The sequence below is a fragment of the Dasypus novemcinctus genome, chromosome 6, assembly GCF_030445035.2.
Source record: "Dasypus novemcinctus isolate mDasNov1 chromosome 6, mDasNov1.1.hap2, whole genome shotgun sequence".
In the NCBI taxonomy this organism is placed as follows: Eukaryota; Metazoa; Chordata; class Mammalia; order Cingulata; family Dasypodidae; genus Dasypus; species Dasypus novemcinctus.
The window spans coordinates 33,170,181-33,189,683 of NC_080678.1; the positions used below are offsets into that span (position 1 = coordinate 33,170,181).

General features: G+C 40.0%; 1 protein-coding gene across 1 annotated transcript in view; it reads right to left on the reverse strand.

Annotated features, from left to right (window-relative positions):
* Positions 1–19,503, reverse strand: part of SORCS3 (sortilin related VPS10 domain containing receptor 3) — a 630,681-nt gene that overhangs the window by 168,028 nt on the left and 443,150 nt on the right. Inside the window, exon 6 of the mRNA XM_058298484.2 lies at positions 4,762–4,826. Coding sequence (XP_058154467.1) covers positions 4,762–4,826 — 65 coding nt within the window. The remainder of the gene's footprint in view (positions 1–4,761; positions 4,827–19,503) is intronic.

Here is a 19,503-nt window from a genome sequence, read left to right on the forward strand (position 1 = left end):
CTAGTCCCCTTGTTAAAAATCAGTTAGCCATAGATGTGTGGGTTTATTTCTGAATTCCCATTGTTCTATTTGTCTGTCCTTATGCCAGTATTACGCTTGCTTTGATTACTATAGCTTTGTAGTAAGTTTTGAAACCAGGAAGTGTGATTCCTTCTATTTTGTTCTTTTTCAAGAGGGTTTTGGTTATCTGAGGCCCTTATCATTCCTATGAACTTAATGATTGGCTTTTCCATTTATGCAAAAAAGAATGCTGGACTTTTGATTGGGATTGATTGAATCTGTAAATGACTTTGGATAGTATTGATATCTTAATAATATTGAGTCTTCTAATCCACAAACGAGGGACGTCCTGCCTTTAGTTTGGTTTTAATTTATTTCAGTAATGGTTAATAGTTTTCCACATACAAGTCTTTTACATACTTGCTAAGTTTATTTCTAAATATTTTATATCTTTAGATACTTATTGTAAATGGAATTGTTTTCTTAATTTTCTTTTTAGATTGTTCCTTGCTGATATATAGAAACAACTGATTTCTGCATATTAATCTTGTACCATACAATTTTGCTGAATGTTTATAAGCTCTAGTAGCTTTCTTATGGATTCTTTGGGATATTCTAAATATAGCATCATGACATTTGCAAACAGAGTTTTACCTCTTCCTTTCCAATGTGGATTCCTTTTATTTCACTTTCTTGTCTAATTGTTCTGGCTAGAAGTTCCAGTATAACGTTGAATAGCAGGGGTAAAAGCAGGAATCTCTGTCTTGTTCCTGATCTTAGGGGAAAAGCTTTCAATCTTTCACCATTGAATATGATGTTAGCTATTAGTTTTTCATACATGCCCTTTAACATGCAAGGAAGTTCCCATCATTTCTTAGTTTTCTGAGTATTTTTATCAAGAACAGATACTAGTCTCCATTAATTGAGATGATCATATTTATTTTTTCCCTTTATTCTATTAATGTAATGTATTACATTGGTTTTCTTCTGTTGAACTACCCTTGCATTATGGGATAAATTTCATTTGGTCATCATATACAATTCTTTTAAAGCTGTCTTGATTTCAGTTTGCTAGTATTTTGTTAAGGATTTTTGCATCAATATTCTTAAGAGACACTGTTCTATAATTTTCTTTCTCATGATGTCCTCATCTTGTTTTGGTATTAGGATAATACTGACTTCACAGAATGAATTAGGACAAGTTTGTTCCCTACTCTTTGATTTCTTTAAAGAGTTTTAGAAGGATTTGTTGTGGTTTTAGATTTTCATTTCCTAAGTGGCTAATGATGTTGAACATCATTTCTTTTACTTACTGGTCACCCTTATGTCCTCTTCGGTAAATTGTCAAAATATTTGGCCCATATTTTTTAAAATTGGCTTATTTCTTACAGTTAAGTTCTGAAAATGCATTATAAATTCTGGATACAAGCCTTTTGTTGGATATGCAATTTGCAAATATTTTCTCTCACTCTATAGAGTCTTTTAACAAGCAAAGGTTTCAAATTAAATTCAGTCCAATTTATATTTTTTATAAATTTTATTGATTTTCTTCTTGATGTCACATGTAAGGACATTCTGTCTAACACAAAGTTATGAAGATTTTCTCCTATGATTTCTTCCAAAATTTTATAACATTGTTTCATGTTTAGATCTATGATCAATTTTGAGTTAAATTTTATACAAGTTGTGAAGCAAAAGTTGAAGTTCACTTTTTTCCACATGGCAGTCAATTGTTCCAACGACATCTGCTGAAAGAATATTCTTTCTCCACTGAATTGTTTTACCCTGATCCCTTGCTAAATATACTTATTAGTTCTAGGAGCTTTTTTGTAGATGCCTAAGGATTTTCTGTAGAGAAAATCACCACAATAGGAATAGGGACAGTTTTATTTCTTCTTTTGCAATCTATATGAGTTTTATTTCTTTTTTTACTACCTTACTTCACTGGCTAGAACTTTCAGCCTAATGTTAAATAGGAGTGGTGAGAATTAACACACTTGCTTTGTTCTTGATCTTAGGGGGAAAGCATTCAGCCTCCCGTTAAGTACGGTGCTGGTAAATCTTTTATAGATGTCCTTTACCAGACTTCCCTTTCTTCTTTTTTGCTGAGAGTTTTGGGATCTAATTTTTATTCTGCCACTAACTAGATGTGTGAATGTGGGCAAATTTGAGTCTAAGCTACCATATAAGAAAAATGGAAATAAAATAAACTGTGTACCTTTTTTGTGATGATCAAAGGATGGGGATGTATGTATATATGTGAGTGCATGTGTGTGAGAAGGCACTTGCTACATATCACAATAGAAAGGCATCATGCATTTCATTAGGGTATGTAAAATAAAACTTCCCCAGGTTAATTTCGTTTAGCTATATGTGCTTCCTAAATAAAGCTGAAGCGGAGCCAATTCACTAGGTTGATAGAAGGTGCTTTTAACTAATGAAAAACTTTAATGGAAATGGAACAGAACTAGAAAATGGAAGAGACGTAATATATACTGTGCTTTAACCCAAACATGACACATGCCGTTTCTCCTTGCTATATTTCTGTCTGCTTTTTCAGTTCCTGAATGCTGACAATAGGCCAGAAACTGATCAATACATTTTGCATTTTCAATCTCATAATATCTCACAGCAGTCCTTCAGCATAGGCCATATCCCGATTAGAATTCTTGAACTTCTATAAAGACCGTGGGAGCTGTCTAACAACAGAAATATAAAGTGTCCTATGTCTAAACTCATGGAGCCTGAGGACCCAGTGTCAGAGGTTTTGGTGAAGGAATTCCTATACTGGGTAGGAGGTCAGACCATTCTCTAAGCTTTCCTCCAACACTGAAATATTGCAGCCACCTTAGAGCACATATGGCTCAGAAAGGTCAATGTAAGAGCCAAAGCCAAAGCAGGGGTTGTCCCGATAACTGGCCAGTGGTCATCTTGAGAGGTACTAACTGCTCTCCTCTTGCCATCCTCCTATGCCTCTTCAAACCTCTATACCTCATTTCCACAACTTACTCTTCCCCCAGCTGTTTTCTCAGCAATGAGAGTCAGATAATATGATTTAGAATTATTTGACAATATGATTTGGAATTAAAGCATCATCATCAGTGTCTTTGAATATATGACATGATCTCTTGAAATCTCAAATAGCCAAACAGCCCTTGAGTTTTTTAAAAAAATTGTGTCCATCTTTGCCTGCTTCAGAGATTTACATTTATTCAAGGATCAAATGAAACCAGAAGATACGAATGGGGGAGGGAAGGACAGACGGAGGAGTATGGTCTTCTAACACTTTTAAAAATAAAAACAAAGGAGAAGCAAAGAAAACATCTCCCCCCAAATGCATATTTCTGGCATGCATCTCTTCTATATGTTTAGCCTGAAACTGTAGATATAGCATGGACAAAGTGCATACTGTTTTCCTTAATATATTCTGAATGTTACCCAAATACCCACCGCCAGACCAAAACTGAATCTCTTTACATTTGTACAGAGTTTTATAGTTACTACTACCTTTCACTTCCACTTGGTCAAACCCATAACCCTGTGCAGTGGACAGGGCAAGGATAGGCATTCTCACATCACAGGGGGAGTCAGAAAACAGAAAGGGTGAAGAGTCACTCCTGGTCTCATGGCTAGTGGGGAGCAGAGCCCAGGACCCCAACTCATAGGCAGGCATTTAGTCTGCAGTTCTCTTAGGCCCCCACTATTTCCACAGTCTTCAGCTCTATTTCGGACTAAGGACATGCTGAATGTACTTCTGTATATTTTGTGTGTAAGCAGGTTTTATTTTTCTCGGAAAGGAGAAAGCTCTCTAAATAAGGTCAACTCTAGGAAGAGTAAGAGTTTTAAAGTGGTACAAATTGATGTTACAGCGGTCATATTCTGTATAAGATGTACAGGGCCACCGTTTCCTGCCATAACCCACTGGGGATGGACTGGGGGAGAGTGTGAACTACAATGTAAACTATGGTCCATGCAGTGTGGCAGTGCTCCAGGGTGTATGAGCCAAATGCAATGAATGTGCCTCACTGATGAAAGGGGCTGTTGATGTGGGAGGAACAGGGGAGGGGTGGGGGGAGTGGGGTATATAGGAACCTCTTATGTTTTTAACGTAATATAATGTAATGTTTTGTGTGATCTATTTATCTTTTTAAAAAAAGACACACACAAAAAAAGATGTACATGGCTGAACAATGGATAAAGAGATCACGTTTGAGATCTTAGAGTTTCAACACTAAAACAGAGGCCCTTGTTTGCAAGGACACTGCAGGCCTTTATCTCCTGGCCCTAAAATGATGCCTGGCACATAGTAGGCCATTCCTAAATATTTGCTAAATGGACAAATAAGTAGTTTTGGAAATACTTGCTCAGTTTCTTTTTTGGGTAAGCTTAACTATTTAAATAGTTCATTTTAAAAAGTAGGTAGCCTCTGCAATTCACCATGTGAATGCAAACTACCTATTTGAGTTATGCTAAAGATATCAGGAAATTACCAATAGGAGCCTCAAAATTCATCACATTAACTCCCATCCCCAGAAAATTCATTCGTGAGGGTTTATTTCAATGAAACATCTCCCTCAGGACTGGAAAGCCTCTCTCCCCCCACTCTGGAAATCAGGATGGCTATGGCGGTAATGAAGCTCAGGGCTTTTCATCTTCCCAGACCATTAAAATGCAAATTCGGGGAGGAGAGAGATCTGCAGCCAGATCTCCTGGGGCCCTGCGCAGTGCCCTGGGTACCCGTCTGGCAGCAGAAGCACTCACATCCATCCGACGTCCGCACCTCCATGTGGACCAGGTCAGCCTCCTTATCCAAACCGGCCACCGACCTGGGGAAGGAAGGGAGAGACAGAGGCTCAGTGACTAAGCCGATGGCGGAAGCCGAGAGGTTAGTGCTGGGCAGCACCTCTTCCCTGGAGGTCCACTTTCTCAAGAGACACAGCCCTGCACTGTGGGGACCACCAGAATACAGCCACCGGCCACCCCACCAGTGTGGCTGTTCCAGTGACTGTAGCCTGTAATGGGTATAAAACCAGGAGTTTTCTTGAGTCAGTAAAGCTCCAGCAGACAAACCCGAAGCTCACGGAGCCACACCCACACTTCCTCCTCTTTTGCCCTCCCTCTTGGAACCCACTGTTCCCTGCTCCTCACTGCCCCCTGCCGCAGGTGGTTTAGCCTCAGTTCTGGGGTCAAGATTGATCTCCTAGTTTCACTCTTCCTAATAAGTAGGAAATGGTAAGTTAGAAAGAAAAAGTAGAATTTAAAATCTTGAAAGCAAATTCATGGAGACAGAAAGTAGATTAGAGTTGAGGAGGAGAGGTGTCAATACGGAGTGCCTGGAGTCCTAAAAAAGTCTTGGTAACAGAGAGTGGTGATCAGTGCACAACAATGGGAATGTAATTAATACCACCAAAGTGTAGACTTAAAAATGGTTAAAGTGGTAAATTTTGTATTCTATTTATGTTACCACAAAAAGGCTGTCCCTACATTTTAAAAAATGGTGAGAATCAACGGCTGATACCGAGAGAGCAAAAGAAACAGGAAACAAGAAAAGAAAAGTGGACCTAAGAACACAAAACCCAATCATCAACACCATAAACCCCTACTCTTCTCATCAGCTGTGTGATCTTACTAATGTAAGATGACACAATTCAGTGCCTGACATTTATTCTGAGTTAAACGCATTAAAAAAAAGGAAGCAGGGACTAAAGGTATCCAGTGCACTGTGTTTAGTAAATTAGGGTTGCAAGTGTTATATTTTAGAAAAGAAAATACTAAAGAAATTGTTAAAATGATTATTCTTGAAATGATAAACTTCAGTTACCTAAAATGTTCACTTATAAAAAATATTTCTTTACCCCCAAGAAGCTGAATAAACAAAGCTCTCCTCTAAATGTCATATTGTTCCCTGATGATCATTAATTTTCCAACATTTTATTTGATCCTAACAGTGAACTCCTATGGTAAGGAGATTAGGCATCATTTCTTATATTTAACTGAAGGGCAAACTGAGACATGGAAAAATTGATATCTGCCAAAAGCCACACAGGAACCAGGCCAACACTGGACAGATGCCCTGACTTCCCAGCCAGAGAATATCCCATCCTTCACAGCTCTTCTTCCCTCTGCTTGCAATGCCCCTGGTAACCAACCCTCTCCCTGATCCCTTTCTTCTTCAGCTAATTCTCACCCCTGCAGCAGGCCTCCTGGATTTGTTCATCTCACTGCTAGACCCCTTCTCTGCTCCCATAACATCCTTACCTCAGGAGTTTTCAAATGTTGCAGCTCTGAGTCACTGAACAAGTTTCAAAAACCCTCTGCAGACCAATGAGATCAAACACTTTGGGGATGGGACCAATGCATCAGTGGTTTTTAAAGGTCCCCAGGTGATTTAAATGTGCAGGCAAGTTGGAGAACCAATGCTTTGCATGGTTACTCACATCACCATGGAATTGCTCATTCATTTCTGTGTCTTCCCTACTGGGATACAAACCTTAAAGAAGTAGGATTCAGTCTCATTTATCTTTGAATCCTTTGTGCCTAGTATTCAGTAGGTGCCTTACTCATAGTAGGTACTACCTGTGTGTTTATTGAACTAATACATTAATGAATTAATAAGCCACCCAATCTACCCACTATAATGCCAACAATGCAATGTGAAACTCACTCGAGGCAGTACATAGGGAAGGCATACAGAGGGAGCTGCATTTACATCCTCTCTGCTCTGCAGCCTACCTGTTTCTTTAAAAGCAAGTTCATTTTCTCAGGATTAGAGGCTTCTCAGGCATTGCTTTTCCACTTTCTCCCTTCCCTCTACCTAAGATTGGTACATCTTTAAAGCTTGAAATCGCCAAGCAAGTCCACCTGGAAGCCTTCCGTGGCCACTCCGTCTCACACTGACTATCTCTTTTCACTTAATAGAGAGCTGAGGCTCTGGATCATATATCCTTCAGCATGTTTTAAGCTGACTGTCTATTGCTCTTGGCTTGGCCTTGCCTGTGCTTTTGTTCTGTTTACTACCTCTTCCCCTTGCACACTCTGTGGCACTGTCCTCCCTACTCACATCCTTTGTGGCCACTCTAGCAGCCCATCCCTCTGCACCCCCAGGATGGTGCATGACCAGGCATGGTCATGGGACATCTTCTTGACTATAGTGACCGGGCCATGCCAGGACAGTTTAGACGACTGCCACAGGATTTCTCTGATTTGAGCTGGTAAGGAAGACTTGTCGGGAGACATGATAGGAAAGACTGGTGTGGATATACAGAGAGAATGAGAATGACAGTGTGACAGAGTGTCTGATAGATAGATAGGGAGAGAGAGAGGAATATAAGAATAGTGGTCCAAAGAGAGACAGAGAGACACACCATGGAGAAATGGGAAGATAGAGACACAGAACAAAACAGAGGTAGACACAGACACAGAGAGATGGCACGTGGGCATGCACAAACACACACACACACATCTGGAGAATGCAGAGAGTCGTAACTGTACAAACAGAAAGACACTGAGTTGCAGGTAGACAGCTAGGCACAATTGGGCACGCATTCTGAATTCAGTCATTTCTCAAGCTTGTCCCAACTTTGCAACCTGTTCGTCTACACGAGCTCACAGAGTACCTTCAATCGTGATGGTGTTTTTATATTTATTTGCATAAGTCATCAATTACAAATAGAATGTCTCTTATTAATATTCAACCAATCAGACACTGAGCTTCTGAAGGGTAAGGGCTCTGATACTCTTGGTCCAATATTTGCCAAAACACACAGCTAAGTATTAAGAACACTTTGTGATTAAACCAGTAATAGGGACATGAGATTTGTATTTCAAATCTGCTCTGATCCTGAGTCCACTGGGGAGGGTATTAAGCTGTTCAGGTGTCCAGTGGTGGAAAAAAATAACATGGGTGCTGACTGTAAGGAGAACACCCTGTCCGTTAACAAGTTGCACTACAGTCCCCTGCCAGCACCCCGAAAGATGCTGCTGCCCGGTTTCCACGGGACTAGAGGTCCGGCTTGGGTTTCTCAACCTTGGCATGACTGATATTTTGGGCCAGACAATTTGTTTTTATGGGCCGTTTTCCTCTACACTGCAGGATGATTAGTAACATCTCTGGCCTTTACCCTTGAGATGCCAGTAGCAAGCCCCCTCACCTCCAAGTTATGTCAACCAAAAGTGTCCCCAGACATTGCCAAATGTCTCCTGAGAGGCAAAATCTTCCCCGGTCGGGAGCCACTGCCTCAGCCAAACATGCATAATTGCTGCCTGCCCTCTGCGCCTCCTCTGCTACCATGGCAGCAGGAGCAAGCATGCAAGGACTGCACATCCTCACCAAGTCTAAACACTAGCATGGTCGAGAAGCCCTTGAACTATTTTTATTTTAGGTCACACCATCTCACCAGGAAACTCTTTGACACTCATCAGGTAGAAGCCCCAACAAATTCCCACTTCTAGAAATCCAATACGAGAAAAGGACACGCAAACACACTGCAAGGAAATACAAGATGCAGATGTTTGCAATGGTTGGTGATGTGCGGAGGGGCAAGGAGGAGTAGAAGTTGTAAGGGGAGAACTTGTGAAAAGCTTTGGGAAAGTGCATGTGGTGATAAGGATCATTGGTAATATATATTGAGACTATCCATGCCATATATTGTTTGTTCTTTTTACAAACTTGTTTCAAGTAATCCTTAAAATGAGTCTCTAGGGAAGGTTTTATCTGGAAAAACAGGGATAATAGGAGAGATTAAGTAGCATGCCTAAGGTCACGTGATGATAATTTATAGATATTGAGTTTGCACCATGGACCAGGCACTGTTTTAAATGTTTTAAATATAAATGCTGTTCTCAGTTAATCCTCATATCAACCCTGTGAGATAGCAACCCTTCTTTTTCTCAACATGAAAGATGAGGATACTGAGAGTTTAGACCACTTGCCCAAAGTCACACAGTTAAAGAGCAGCAAATCAGAGCCTGGACCAGACTGGTGGTTCAGCTAAGTTCCCCTCTAAGCTATCTCTCCTAGCTGCTAAGAGGAGGAACAGGGTTTGAAACTGCCATCTCTCCCACAGTCAGAGATGGTAAGCATCATGCCCATGGCCTCCCCTCCCCCATATGCAAGTCCTTTTAAAGCAGCATTGTAGGAACTATAAGTGCATTCTGTACCTATTTCTACTTTCTCAGGGAATTTTGGTTCTAGGGTACATGAACTGAGAGTCATTCTTGTTGGTAATACTTGGTAAGAAGGAAATGCTGGAAACAGAAAAAAGGTTGGGCAGAGAATAGACTGGCAGTGGATATTTTTGCTGAGAAACCTTAAGAAAGATAAACACGGTTGAGGAAATAAAATCTGGGGCTAGCCTTCATTAATTTTAGATCTGCAAGGACTGAGCTGAGACATGTGTGCAATGGGCCATGGAAGTGCCGTGGGTCTTGGGGAGGGGTGAGGTGGCTGTCTACTCAGATAAGCTGAGCAGATTAATAATTCTCCTACCTAGTGCCTCTTCCATCTCAAGGATCCAAACTCCTTCCAATTTCAGAACCAAAGTGGGGCAGAGTGGGCTGCAGGGGCAGGAGGAGTATCCAATCCAATGCAGAATGGCCAAGGGACAGATAAAACTGCCTGTGCTTAATGTCAGCAACCAAGCAAAGATGAATCTACAACCAACTCCTTGAAACTGCATGAGAGGAAACTTCTGGAGAGTTTCTTGTGAGCATTAGATAGTAAAACGGAATTATATTGATACTTGTTGTTACTAATACAAGATACAAGCCAGTGCCTTTATTCTAGTTATGCTGTATTCCTTGTTTTAATTAAGTGATTATAAACAAAATTGTATAGGATGAAATAGAGTTAAGGTATTCAAGGTCAGGTATGAATCTGTGAAAGCCCTTATGAATGTTTTCCTTTTCTCAAAAGTGAATTCTTCTACCACAGGAACTTTCTGAAATATAATGCTCAAGACTGGGGAGAAACTGTGTTCCAGTGAATCTCTCCAGTCTTCCTCCAGGAGGGAATAAGCTCAAGCCTTTTTGTGTGCATACTCTCCATCATACTTTGCATGTATATGCCAGTAATGCTTTCTAGTTCCCTCTCTGTAAAATGGGAAAATCATAACACTTAGCTCACATAGCTGTAGGGATTAAATGAGCTAATCAGTGAATACTTAGAACAGTGCCTGACACATGGGAAGCATTTAACCATCGTTATTGTTATTTTTATTGTTATTGTAAGGACAGGATAAAATCATCTGCCTTCCTGTCTTCCTCATGCCTCAGTTCTTTATTTCTTGAATGTCTAATAATTATAGCCTTGTTCTAGGCCCCAAAGTTTTAAAAATTCATAAGGTAATGTCGTTTAGACATCTTTCTTTCTCTCTAGATTGAATTGTACATGATAAATGCTGGTAAGCAGCTCTTGATACAGGTTCCTGTAACACCCTCTTTTCCCCAGTGTAGACATCTTTGCATCAGAGTGTAATTACTTGTTCAATTGCCCTTGCCCACTATTCGACATATGAGGATTTGCTGGATATTGTATCAACATCGTCCACCACCGTCCATTACAATGCTTGACACACAGTATATCGTCAATAAATCCTTTTCATAATTAATAATTACACTACTTTCATACTGTCAAGCAAACTTCACAGGTCAGGATTCATTTCCTAAATTAATCTTTTAACTCCCTCAGTTACTATATAAGCCTTTAATTTGCATACTTGGGTCTCAAAGACAAGCCTTTTTTTTTAGCCAAAAAAGATCTCTCCTGCTTGTGCCCCAAATAATGTTTATCTTAAACATTATCAGCTGGTGCTGCAAAAGGAAAAAAGAATCTATATAGGCCTGGATAAGTGTGAAGTGGTTTTCTCTCTTGGGGGTATTTAATATCATCATTAATTTGGTAATTAAAGAGCCTGACAGCAGCACGAGGATCATCTGAAAATCTGAGGCAAAGGTGTGTGATTATTCTCCAAAATTGGGAGCTTCCAGGGAAAAAACAGAACCAGCTCCTAAATCCAGATCCAGACAGATGGAAGCATCTGAAGAAGGATCCAGTCAAGTCATTTTCAAACTTATTTTTAGCAATGGAACCCTCTTTTCAAACAGTCTCCAAATCCCACTGTGTACAATACATCAAACAGGAATCTCCTGAGAACCTGGCCAGCTCACCTGACCTGAAAGATCAAGGAGAACTGGATACTGCAGCCTGTGAAACACCATGATCCTGTCCAATCCCTTCATTTCATAAACCAGAAAACTGAGCCTCACACAGCTGCCTGAAGACATAGGTAGTTTGTATTGAGTGGCCTTAGAATCCAATTTGGAACTTCAGCCCTGGCCTCTCCATAACATACTTAGCGGAGCTAAGCTCTTGCTCTTTTGTCTCTCCTTGTAGGTATCAATTCTAGAGGAAAAAACTTTCCTAGGATGAAGAAAACTGGAAATTGGTGTATGTGCAAGGGGGTTATTGAGGGCAAAATGCTAATAAAGCCTAAGTACAAATGTTTCATAGACTTACTAGCTAGGCATTTAGAGTAAAAAATAACGTTACCTCGATGTATCTCCCCAATTCACACTAGAAACTTTCTGCTCCAAATCTGTGCTCATGCCGTCCCCCACCACCTGGAATGCTCATTCTAGGGCTCTCTGCATAGTCCCTGTTTATTGCCCAAGCTCAATATCTGCCTTCCATAAAGGACCCTCTAGTCTTCTCTAATCCATTAAGCTGAGGTCCTCCACCCTGGCTAAATATTAGGATCACTTGGGGAACTTCCTGAAAATACAAAATACCAATGCCCAGCATCAGCCCTAACCCCAGAAATTCTGATTTAGTTGGTCTGGAGCAGCAGTCCTACTAAATTTTAGTGAGCATCAGAATCATCTTGAGGGCTTCCTTAAAACACAGATGCTGGACTCTATCCCCAAAGTTTATGATTCAGGAGGTCTGTGGTAGGGCCCATGAACTCAAATTCCCTGATGATGATGATGGTGATGGTGATAGAGATTACACTTTGAGAACCACTAGTCTGCCATATAATTCAGGAATCATCAGCTCTTAGATGCTCCCTGGTGATAGCAATGTGCATTAAGGTTGAGAATCATTCCTTAGAGCCCCAAATAACCATCACCCTCCACAACCTCAGCCTGAAACAATTTCTCCTTTCCTGATCATCATTTAGTGATGTAGTTGAGAGCATGAATTCTGGAATCGGGTTATCTGGGTTAGAGTGTTGGTTCTACCTCTTAGTATTTATGGGATCAGAGGCTCAATTTTCTATTCTGCACAAATGGGAGATAACACCTTCTCATACTGCTATTATAAGAACTAAATGAATTAAATGCATGTAAAACATTTTGAAGAGATGCACATGGTAAAAAATAAACTATTATGGTACCCACATTATCTTGAGTGCAACTAATATTTATGTGCTAAGAATCTTACTATCAGTTTACTTTTTTATTTAATTTTGTTTTGTTTTTGTTTGAGGTACTGGGGTTAGGGATTGAACCTGAGACCTTATACATGGGAAGCTAGCACTCAACCACTGAGCCACATCTGCTCCCACTATCAATTTCAATATATCTCACTTAATTCTTAAACAGACATTTGAGATCAGTAGTATAATTTTTTTTTTTCAGATGAGGAAATGGAGATTTCGAGATGTCAAATTACCTAACCAGGGATCCTTGGTTGCAGTCTCCTTAAGCACTGGTTATTAAATTGCATTTTCCCCTAGTATCATGCTTCCTATGCATGTATTAAAAAGCTGTTGAGTACATGAATAAACACATGAATGAGAATAATAGCCCCAGCAGTATGTTTAGAAAAAACATTGAAAATATCTCCACAATACAGTGAGACAGATTTCATTCATTTAATTAATCTCTAGGCAATTAAGTGAATAAAGTCTTCATTTTACATTATTATGCTGCTATTCTCACCATTTATCCTGAAAGCCTATTGGATCTGTCAAACACAGTCATATGTGATTTGTTTGACAAATGTGATCATCCTGAGAAAATGCTGGGAAAGCAACAATTCAGGGGTCTCATCCAACTCAAATGAACGAGGCTCCTCTAATGGGCACTTTGGGATCTTTCTTCCCAAATCCCAAATCTTCCCTGTCAGCAGCTCTCTCCCTGCTCCTACGTGCAGAGCCCCACCCATGTCTGTAGGACAGGACCTGCCCTCACCTCCAGGTGACCAGACCAGGGCTAGAACCCAAACCAAGCTGGGTCAAAAAGATTCCCTTTCCAGACTTTGGGATTGGTTTGAGAGGCTATAACATGAGACCTGGAGCAACTTACCCTGGATAGCTCTAACTGGCCTGCAGAAGAAGAAAGAAGCAGAGATAAGGCACAGAAAGAAATGCTCTGTAGGATTCGGGCAAAAGGTCTCTCGGAGTGCCCTCACTGCTTTTCTTCTGTTGAATTCTAATAGCCCTCCCTGTCCCTCGTAATCTCTCAGTCTCTCTCTTTCTCCCTCCTCCCCCCTTCTCTCTATCTCTCTTTAAAATTGTTAGCCCAGATGGGCTACTGTCTCTTGCAACTGAAAATCATTACCTATATGCCCTTCAAGCTGGCCAGGTCTGATAGCCCATGTGCTGTCAGCACTCTGGCTGTCCCAGAAAATTAAAAGTGCCAGTAACTAGATCACTGTTTTTCAAACTATGGACCAGGACCCATTAGAGTTATATAGTGGACGTTTAAATAGAGTTTTAAATTAGAATAGACTGGAATGGAATAGAAAATAGCAAAGTGCATTTCATACAGTACAAGTGAGAGGAGGGGAGGGGAAGGGAAAGAAGGGGAGGGGAGAGGAAGAGAGAAAAGAGGAGAGAAGGAGAGGGAGAGAGGAGGAGAAGCAGAAAAAGGGAGAGGAAGAGAGGAAGGAAGGAAGGAAGGAAGGAAGGAAGGAAGGAAGGAAGGAAGGAAGGAAGGAAGGAAGGAAGGAAGGAAGGAAGGAAGGAAGGAAGGAAGGAAAAAAGGTTATATGGTCTAATTTAATCTATTATCTTTCTAAATTATAAACAGCAGGGACCAAATCCAATATAACAGCTGAAATATTTTCAGGACAAGGCATACACACATTAAGAGCCACTCCCAACATTTGAGTAGGTTCAACACAACAGAAGAATTTCAGTGATGAGTAGTCAATCCCATGCTGCATACTGGCAGTAATAATTTTAAGCTGATTTTCAGTCACTGGGATTCATGATTCCATCAACACAGTGAAAACCCATGAGGCTTTACTTAAGGTTTCTGCACAACTGCTCTACGAGGAATATGACCAGCAAGTACTTACTGAGCACTTACTATGTGCAGTGCACTCAGGGAGTTGCCAGACAGCCAACCACTTGGCTCATCTGTTTACTGTGGACTATGGCCTGGAATAGCCCCAATGAACAATAATATATTTCCAAACAATACCGTGTTGCATGGCACAGCCTAAAAAAGACAACTGTTGCTCCTAGAAGGCCTATAAATCCTATTTAACACATCTGTGCATTGTAACCTTTGCAGAGTGATTACAGAGAATGAGCAGTGTTCTTATCCACAGCCGCTTGGTTTTGTAACTACATCTCTCAGACCCAATACCTACCTCGTGAGCTTACGCACTTCTTTCAAAGGCTATTTATGGAGTGCCACATAAAGGGACCTTCAAAGAGCTTATAGTCTTGCTGGAAAGGTGGGCTTCATACAGGTGGAAAGACCGGGACTAGGCTGGTAGAATGTGTGGGATTGGAAAGTCAGGGAGAAGGGAGGAGTGATGGTTTGATGGGCATGAACTTACAAGAGTACATTCTGCAGACAGAATGCTTCATTTCCCAGGGCTGCTGTAACAAAGTAACACAAACTGTGGGCCTAAAATAATGGGAATGCGTTCTCTCATGGTTCTGGAGACAAAAACTGAAGTCAAGATACCAGAGGGACAAAGTCCTTATGAAACCTATAGGAAAGAACCCTTTCTTGCCTTCTCCAGCTTCTGGGGTTTGCCAGCAATCCTTGACCTTCCTTGGTTTGTATAAGCATCACTCTAATCTCTGCCTTGTCTTCATGTGGCCTTCTCTCAGTGTCTCTCTGTGTTTTTTCTCCTTGTCTTACAAAGACATCGTTCATAACGGATTAAGGGTCCAATCTAGTATGAGCTCATTTTGACTTAACTAATTCTATCCTAAGTGATCCTATTTCCAAATCAGGTCACATCAACATGGACTTCAACATGACTTTTTGGGGGAGGGGGGATACAACCCATAACACAGAATAAGGAAGATCCTGAAGGCAATAAAAGCCATCGTCCTAGGAATGATGAATTGGTTCTTGCAAACTAAAGCCTACAAACCTTCCTCTGTTTTGATTTACCTTTTGACAAATTCTTCTGCTTCTAAAGCTGTATGCATTCTATTTCTTTAGAAATGAATTTTAATAACCTTTATTGTAACTGCTTTATTTAGAAAATTCTATGTTATTTAAAATTTTACTTTTTCTTTTAGTTTATGAGAAGTGCTTAAATATTATCATTTGGAGCATGTGTGACCCCCAAACAGCAATGTTTTGTGGAGCTCTTCTCACTTCATGATTTATAAAGTGCTTCTTCATGCCCAGGCTTGAGTCAACACCCACTGCCACCCACGTGGGGTGCAAGTCAATTAGCAAGCAATGAAATGCCCAAGCTACCCAAATCCTACCATGTAAGGAAAGGGGAGAGAGGTATTGTGATTGTCAAGTTTTTTTTAACACTTGAACTCAGAAGAGGCATCCTTCTGTCATCCTGCCATCACAACAGAGGGTCGCTTCTGGGCAGTTCACACCTGCAACTAAATAATTCACTCCCTGGATTAACACACAGCTAATGGGCACTGATTAGGCCTTCCTTCCTTCCTTCCTTCCTTCCTCCCTCCCTCCCTCCCTTCCTCCCTCCCTTCCTTCCACTTGATTTTATTTGTTTGTTTTGATTAAGTTTTCAGTACCAAAAATATGATAGGAGAATAAAGATGTCAAGATGAATAAGACGAGATCCAGCTCTCTAGAAGCTCAGACTGATATGGGAAATAGAGGTAGTAGCATATTTCTAAGAAAATGTGGCATGTGCTTTCATAGAGGCATCCACAAAGGATTGGACTTTTTTTAAATGGGTAGAAAAGAGACACAGAAATAGATCCTTCTGGCCCACCAGTTTCATCCTGCAGCTCCCAAAGCCAGTATTTCCCAAGTGTTTCCTGTGCATCCACCACTCGGGTCCTATAACAGGATGAGGGCTAAGGAGCCAGAGGTGGTGAAGGCATGGATGGGAAGGATGAAATCTGAGAGAGCTACAGGTTCATAAAGATATCGGGACAAGTTAGAAAACAGTTAAGGATGAACAAAACTCTTATTGCACCACATGCCAAGATCAAGCTTAAAACAACACAGTGCTGGTTGGGGTTTCTCTTATCACACAGAGTATTATTTTAAACTCAATAATGCATTTTTAGGGGCAAGGACTTGTCTCTTTTATAGCAGTTAAGAAAGGAGCTTTGGAGTCCTGGGTCCTAGGCCCTAATCCTGGTTATCAGTATTTATTAGCTATATGATCTTGAGCAATTAAACCTCTAGATCCCTGGAATAATCAAAACTTCAATGGTTTTTTAAAAATTTTGTAATTTTTTAAATTAGAGGAGTTATGAGTTTACAAAACAATCATGAATAACATGCAGAATTCCTATACATGACCCCACTGCCAACATCTTGGATTGTTATGGAACATTCATCACAAATGATGAAAGATCATCAAAATATTACTCCTAACTATAGTCCATAGTTTATATTTGGTATATTTTTTCCAATATAAAATATTAACACCCTATCATTAACATCATGTGCCAGTATTGTATATTTGTTTTAGTTCATAAGAGAACATTCTCATATTTGTACTGTTAACCACAGTCCCTCTTCTACCATGATGTTCACTGTGTTATACAGTCACATGCCTTGTACAGTCCATCCAAAGTGTACACTGTTGCATCAAAGCATTGTACTGTTATCACCCTAGTCAATTCTAGAACATTTCCATTACTCCAAAAGGAAAAATTCTATAACCCCTTATACAGTGCTATTGTTGACCTTTAGCATTGATATAGTACAACTTCACCATTTATACAAAAATATTATATTACTGTTAACTATAGTCTAAAAGTTACATTAGCTTTATTTTTCCACTGTATCACTATATTCTTAATACCTTTTAATAGCAATGTACATTTGTTCTAGCTCCTAGAAGAACATTCCTGTATTTGTACTATTGACAACAATCCCTATCTACCACCAAGTTCACTATGTTATTCAATCTCTAGATTATTCTCTAGCTTTCTTTCCATTGATGTTGACATCCCTGGACTATCCCTTTCAGTTACAATCTCATTTATAAATCAGCAGGGCTACTTATACTTCCTATAACATGTTACTATCGACCTTATTAAATATTCTACATATATTCAGCATCAGCTTCCCCTTCTCAACCCTCAATCTACCTCCTAACAGCCTTTACTCTAGAGTTTAACTCCATGAGTTTACTCATTGTATTTAGTTCATATTAGTGAGTCCATACAATATTTGTCCTTTTGTATTTCCCTTATTTCACTCAACAGAATGCCCTCAAGCTTCATCCATGTTGTCATAGGCATCCTAAATTCATTTCTTCATGCAATTGCATAGTATCCATCATATGTGTACACCACATTTTGTTTACCCATTCATCCGCTGATGGACACTTGGGTTGTTTGCATCTTTTAACAATTGTGAATAATGCTATGAACATCAGTGTGCACATATCTACTTGTGTCCCCACTTTCAATTCTTCTGAGTATATTCCTAGCAGTGGGATTGCTGGATCATATGGTAGATCTATATTTAGCTTCCTGAGGAACCTCCAAACTGTCTTCCACAGAGGTTGCACCATCCTACAATTCCACCAACAGTGAAGGAGTGTTCCTATTTATCCACATCCTCTACAGCACTTGTAACTTTGTTTTCTTAATGACCACCATTCTATACGGTGTGAATGTCTTTTTATTGTTGAATTGTATAACCTCTTTATATAGCATGGTAACCAAACCCTTATTAATTAGACATGTGGTTTCTAAATATTTTCTTCAATTAAGTAGGCTGCCTTTTCACCTTCTTGACAAAGTCATTTCAAGCAGAAAAGTGTTTAATTTTGAGGTCTCATTTATCTATTTTTTATTTCATTGTTCATGCTGTGATTATAAGATTTAAGAAACCACCATCTACCACAAGGTCTTAAAGAAATTTCCCTACATTTCTTCTAGGAGTTTTATGGTTCTAGCCTTTATATTGAAGTCTTTGATTCATTATGAGTTAAGTTTTGTATAAGGTATGAGATAAGGATCCTCTTTCTTTCTTTTGGCTATGGATATCCAATTCTCTCAGCACCATTTGTTGAATAGACTATTCAGACCCAGCTGGGTAGGTCTGAAAGCTCTGTCATAATTGCTTGACCATGGGGAAGCGGCTGTGGCTCAATCAGTTGGGCTCTGTTTACCATATGGGAGGCCTGGGTTCATGTCCCAGGGCCTCCTTATGAAGGCAGGCTCACCCGCATGCTGCGGAGAGCCGTCGGCCCATAAGTGCTGTGGAGTGCCGCCAGGCCCACAAGCACCATGGACAGCCAAATGAGCAAGGTGATGCAAAACAAAAAAGGGAGACAAGTTGAAAAAAAAAGACAACAACAAAAAAACACAGAAGAGTGTGCAGCGAATGGACGGAGAGCAGACAACAAGCAAGCCACAGGGGCAGGAGGGGGGCGGGGAATAAAAATAAAATGCAGACACACAGAAGAATGCACAGCAAACAAACACAGAGAGCAGATAGCAAGCAAGCTGCAAGTTGGGCAGGAACTGCTTGACCATAGATATAAGCGTCTATTTCTGAACTCTCAGTTTGATTCCATTGGTCAACCTGTCTATCTTTATGCCAGTACCATGCTGCTGTTGTTGTGTTTTGATTTTTTTTTATTACCACTGTAGTTAAGTAACATGCTTTAAAGACATAAAATGAGAGTTCTCCACCTTTCTTCTTAAAAAGACATTTTTAGCTTTTGGGGGCCACTTACCTTTCCAAATAAATTTGATAACCAGCTTTTCCATGTCTGCAAAAAGGACTGCTGGAAGTTTTATTGGGATTGCATTGAATCTATAAACCAATTTGGGTAGAATTGCAATCTTAATGATATTTTCCTTCCTATCCATGACCACATTTACCAGGTCTTCTTTGGTTTCTTTAACAATGCTTTGTAATTTTCTAAATACAGGTTGTAGCAGTTTGACATTGTTTATGAATTCCAAAAATAGACATTGCATTATGTTTGTAAACTTGTCTGTCCCTCTGGGCATATTAGATCATATTGGATTCAGAGATTTCACTTTCACTTGATTAAATAATGATTGAGGCTTTGATTGGGCTATGTCAGTAGGGCTTTGAGTCCCTGCACCACAGAGAAGAGAGTTG